The sequence below is a fragment of the Mustela lutreola genome, chromosome 3, assembly GCF_030435805.1.
Source record: "Mustela lutreola isolate mMusLut2 chromosome 3, mMusLut2.pri, whole genome shotgun sequence".
Classification (NCBI taxonomy): domain Eukaryota; kingdom Metazoa; phylum Chordata; class Mammalia; order Carnivora; family Mustelidae; genus Mustela; species Mustela lutreola.
The window spans coordinates 160,013,562-160,017,629 of NC_081292.1; the positions used below are offsets into that span (position 1 = coordinate 160,013,562).

The 4,068-nt window shown below is 53.5% G+C and overlaps 1 protein-coding gene across 1 annotated transcript; it reads left to right on the forward strand.

Moving 5' to 3' along the window:
* The first annotated feature begins 617 nt into the window (after nt 1–617).
* RPRM (reprimo, TP53 dependent G2 arrest mediator homolog) lies at nt 618–1,216 on the forward strand. Its single transcript, XM_059168958.1, has one exon. It carries the CDS (start codon nt 875–877, stop codon nt 1,202–1,204), a length of 330 nt encoding a protein of 109 aa, XP_059024941.1. The 5' UTR covers nt 618–874; the 3' UTR covers nt 1,205–1,216.
* The last annotated feature ends 2,852 nt before the right edge of the window (nt 1,217–4,068 follow it).

The window sequence follows — 4,068 nt, forward strand, 5'->3', positions numbered from 1 at the left end:
GTCTTCCAGTGGCTTCCTTCCTCCTTTCCTCTGTCCTTCCTCCCTCCTACTTCTACTTCCTTCTTTCCCTCCTTCCCTGCTTTCTTTCTCTCTAAAATCCATACTTTAACAAACAAAGTCCCAGGTCATCCCTACTCCACCAGAAATCCGTCGCAGGCAAGACGGAATCAGACACCTGTGGCGGGCCCGTGCCTTCGCCCAGCACCATCTGGCACCCGCGATTCAGCGCCACTTTCATCCGCCCAGAGGTGAGAGGGGCGGGAGGCAGGAGACACGCAGAGCTGGTGTGACCCAGTTCTTCGGAAACTTTCAGCTGATCGCAACCTCTCCTCCATCCGAAACTCTTTCATCATCCGTCTAGCCAGAAAGGTACAGAAAGGTACAGACTTCTGCGTAGTCTTTGGAGGTGAAAAAGAGGCGAAGCCAGAAAGGCAGGAGATAGGAAGAGGTTCGCCCCTTTGCTTCCCCCACCGCCAAGCCGCCGCGGGCGCGGAGCGGTGGCGCGGCCGGAAGGGGCCGCTGTTCGCTCAGAGCAGCCGCCGGGCCGCCGCCGCCGCCGCCGCCGCCGCCGCGCCTCCCACGGCCCCGCTGGCCCAGCCCCGCCAAGTTCCAACAGCCCCCAGTCGAGCGAGCGCCGGGAACCAGCACCGCCCTGGCAGGAGCAGACGGCGCAGACCAGCCAGGCTGCGGCGCGCGTCGGAAAGGCTCCTGGGGAAGTCCCACGACCCGGGGACTTGGGAGAGGAGAGCGCGAGCAGCCCTCGCGCGCGCCAAGTCTCCAAGTGAGCGCTCAGCTCCGGATCCGTTCCTCCCGCGCCGGCCGCCTTCCCATCCCTCGGACCCGCGCCTCCCCGGGGCGCCCGCCAACTCCCGCGATGAACCCAGCGCTGGACAACCAGACGGATGTGGCGGGCCTGCTCCTGGCCAACAGCAGCGAGGCGCTGGAGCGCGCCGTGCGCTGCTGCACCCAGGCGTCGGTGGTGACCGACGACGGCTTCGCCGAGGGCGGCCCGGACGAGCGCAGCCTGTACATCATGCGCGTGGTGCAGATCGCGGTCATGTGCGTGCTCTCCCTGACCGTGGTCTTCGGCATCTTCTTCCTCGGCTGCAACCTCCTCATCAAGTCCGAGGGCATGATCAACTTCCTGGTGAAAGACCGGAGACCGTCTAAAGAGGTGGAAGCGGTGGTCGTGGGGCCCTACTGACCGGCCCTCCCGCCGCCGCGGCAGCCGCCCCAACGCCTCCTTACTTAGCCGGCCGGGCCGCGCCCCCTCATCATCCGAGACCGGGCGAAGCAAACCTGTCGGAGTCAATCATTTCTCTCGACTTTTGCCTTTCGGGATGAAGCGACCCGTTTCTCGCTCGCCCTCTGAAAGTCCCCATTCCTGGCGGTAGGAGGAGAGGGCCCCGACTGGACTCAGCAGCAAGTGGCAAGAAGAGGGCAATTAGGGCGCAGAACTTTGGAAGCTGCCGCTGGTGTGGATGCGGGGAGATCGACCCGGCGACGGCCCTTCTCCACCCGCAGGTGGGCCACGCTCTCGGGGCAGGTGGAGCGGGCGGGCAGGGGAGAGACCCAGCGGCACCGATGGCCTGGTGGCCCGAAAAGTGACCGGTGTACACGCCACGCAACAGAACTAAGGCGGACGCGTAAATCAGTGTCCGGATTCGCGCCCATTATCTCCCGCTCCTCCCAGCCCTGGCGCGAGAGACTATAAATATCTTTGATTGATTGTAACTGTGCTGTTTTAAGGGATTTTGTGTTTGTTTGCTTGAATACACACACATATTTGATTAAGTCCTTTGCTGCCCTAGTGGCCTATTTGCCTGCCTGGGGTTAGAGTTTTGTTATCCTGGGAGAACGGGAGGTGGGGGAGGGGAGAGCCTGCGAATGCTGAACGGGTGATTTGTTTCTTTTATTGCATTTCCAACTAGGGGGTGGTAGGGCGGGGGTGGGGGGAGGAGGCTGACGCCCTAATTAGCCCCGGGGCAAAGACTTGGAATAGAACTTGTAGCTCATGACTGCACGGTTTACGCCACAAAAGTGCTCTTGACGTTCATGACACCGGTTTGACTTTTTTTTTTTTTTCATTATTTAACATTTCCTTAATAAATGCAACATTTAAGTGTTTTGCTCCTGGCTTCCTGGTGGTCATTCTGAGCTCCGGGCAGAAGGGAACGCGTGGTCCGGAAGAGTCGGGTTACCGGCGGAGGTGGGGGGGGGGGGATTCGTTTTGGAGAGCTGCAGTTCAACTCGTGGATCTCATAGACGAGTGAGGGTGCGGGTGAGAAGGAGAGGCCTAGGGACTAGTGAGACGTGGCCAAGCCTCAGGCATAGGAGCCATGCTGGAGGCGGCATCCTTTGTTTTCTCTAACAGTTAATATTATATATTTCATTTAGGCTCAGCTCTCTGAGCCAGGCGGGACAACGGGAGGCCCCCGCGGGAAGATGACACTTCCGTGCTGGGCTCCAGCGGGAACACAGGGTTACACCGCTAATGAGAGGAAGGGATGGCTTGGCCAGCCTTCAGGGAGGGCATCTTTCCCCTGACCAACGTCAGCAAGAAGGCGTCAGGGTGCTGCTCCAAAATAGATAAATAATTAATGAATAAATGTGAGGAAAAGTAGCTGCTAAAGTATGTAAGGATGCTAATTCTCCCCGGGAGAATTAAAAACACTGTTGCTAAAACATGACATGCGTTATCTTTGCCGTATTACATTTTCCAGAGGAATGGTGAAATTAAAAGCAAGATTTGGCCTGCTTTTTAATCTGGAGTTACCAATCCCAGGCCAGGCAAAAAGGCTCAGAGGAGTTAGCCAAGGTCCTGAATGCCTGGGGGTGAGTATGTTAAACCCACTCAGGGAAGGCTGGGCTGAGGTAGAGCTATAGCTCCTGCTAAGAGCATTTTGGACTTTAGAAGTTGAACACTGATAGCAAGAAGAGCCTAGAAAACCGTGACTGTGAAAATAACCCAAAGGATACAACAACTCCAGGCTTCAACTTGATAAGAAGTGTAGAGCAGTTCATACTGACAGTTGGGGTGGGATCCTAAATATTTTCAAAAACATAAAGGATCCTCTTCCATGCCATAGCAACGGAAGACCACAATAGCAGACAGAAGACTGAGAACAATTAAGTAACAATAAGATGTCCCATGTACTCAGGAAGAAACACAACTGGTGCAAACATGATCATTTGACTCAGATTGGGATCAAAAGGTTTGAGCGTCCTTTGACATCCTGTCTACTGTTAAGTGTCTATTTAACTCAGTGTAAATCTCACCAGGAATTATGACTTCACATGTTTTTGAATGCTAATAGGTTTCAGGAGTGAAAAAAAAAAAGGATTTTGAAGTTCTGCCTGTTGTTCCTGTCTTCTCATCTGGTAAGGGTTTGCCCTTTTTGTTTTTTGTTTTCTCTCTCTGGGGAGGGACGCAGAGTCCTCATGCACTCAAGGGTGAATCACGGAAGACAGTTTACTTTGGCTAACGGAGAGGACGGAAATGGAGACTTTTCATTTTGTAGACAGTGTCTGTGGCACCAACTGAAGCTGCTGCCTCCATGTTTCAAAGAGAGAAACAGACAGAACAGCCAGTTCACTCTGGGACAAACCAGTTAAAATTAAACTCCGTTTTTTGTTTGTTTGTTTTTTGGTGGCTGCAACAGCAGCTGAAGGTTCCTTCTTCCTGCAGATTTATAAGCCCATCAGTGAATTCAGTGTTCTGGTGGAAATTGATTTGGGATCAAAAACCAATCAACTAGAGTTTGTAGGAATCTTGCTAGGTGCTCTGCGGTATATAAGGTGCATGTTTACAGTGAGTTTCAGACACAGAACTGTTTCAGACCTGCAGGTCCATTTTCACTTGTTTGTATACAACAGACGTTTCCACTGAAAGCCAAAGTCCTATAAATTGAAAGAGGGGCCTCTGTCTCCTGTCTCCTCTATCATGACGCTCTCCTCCATGCTTGTTTGTCTTAATACTTCTTTACACCTCTTTACTCCTCCGTGCAGCTCAAAAGAAAATTTAGCTTCTTCTTGCCTCAACGATGCAAATTTATTCTCTTATTCCCA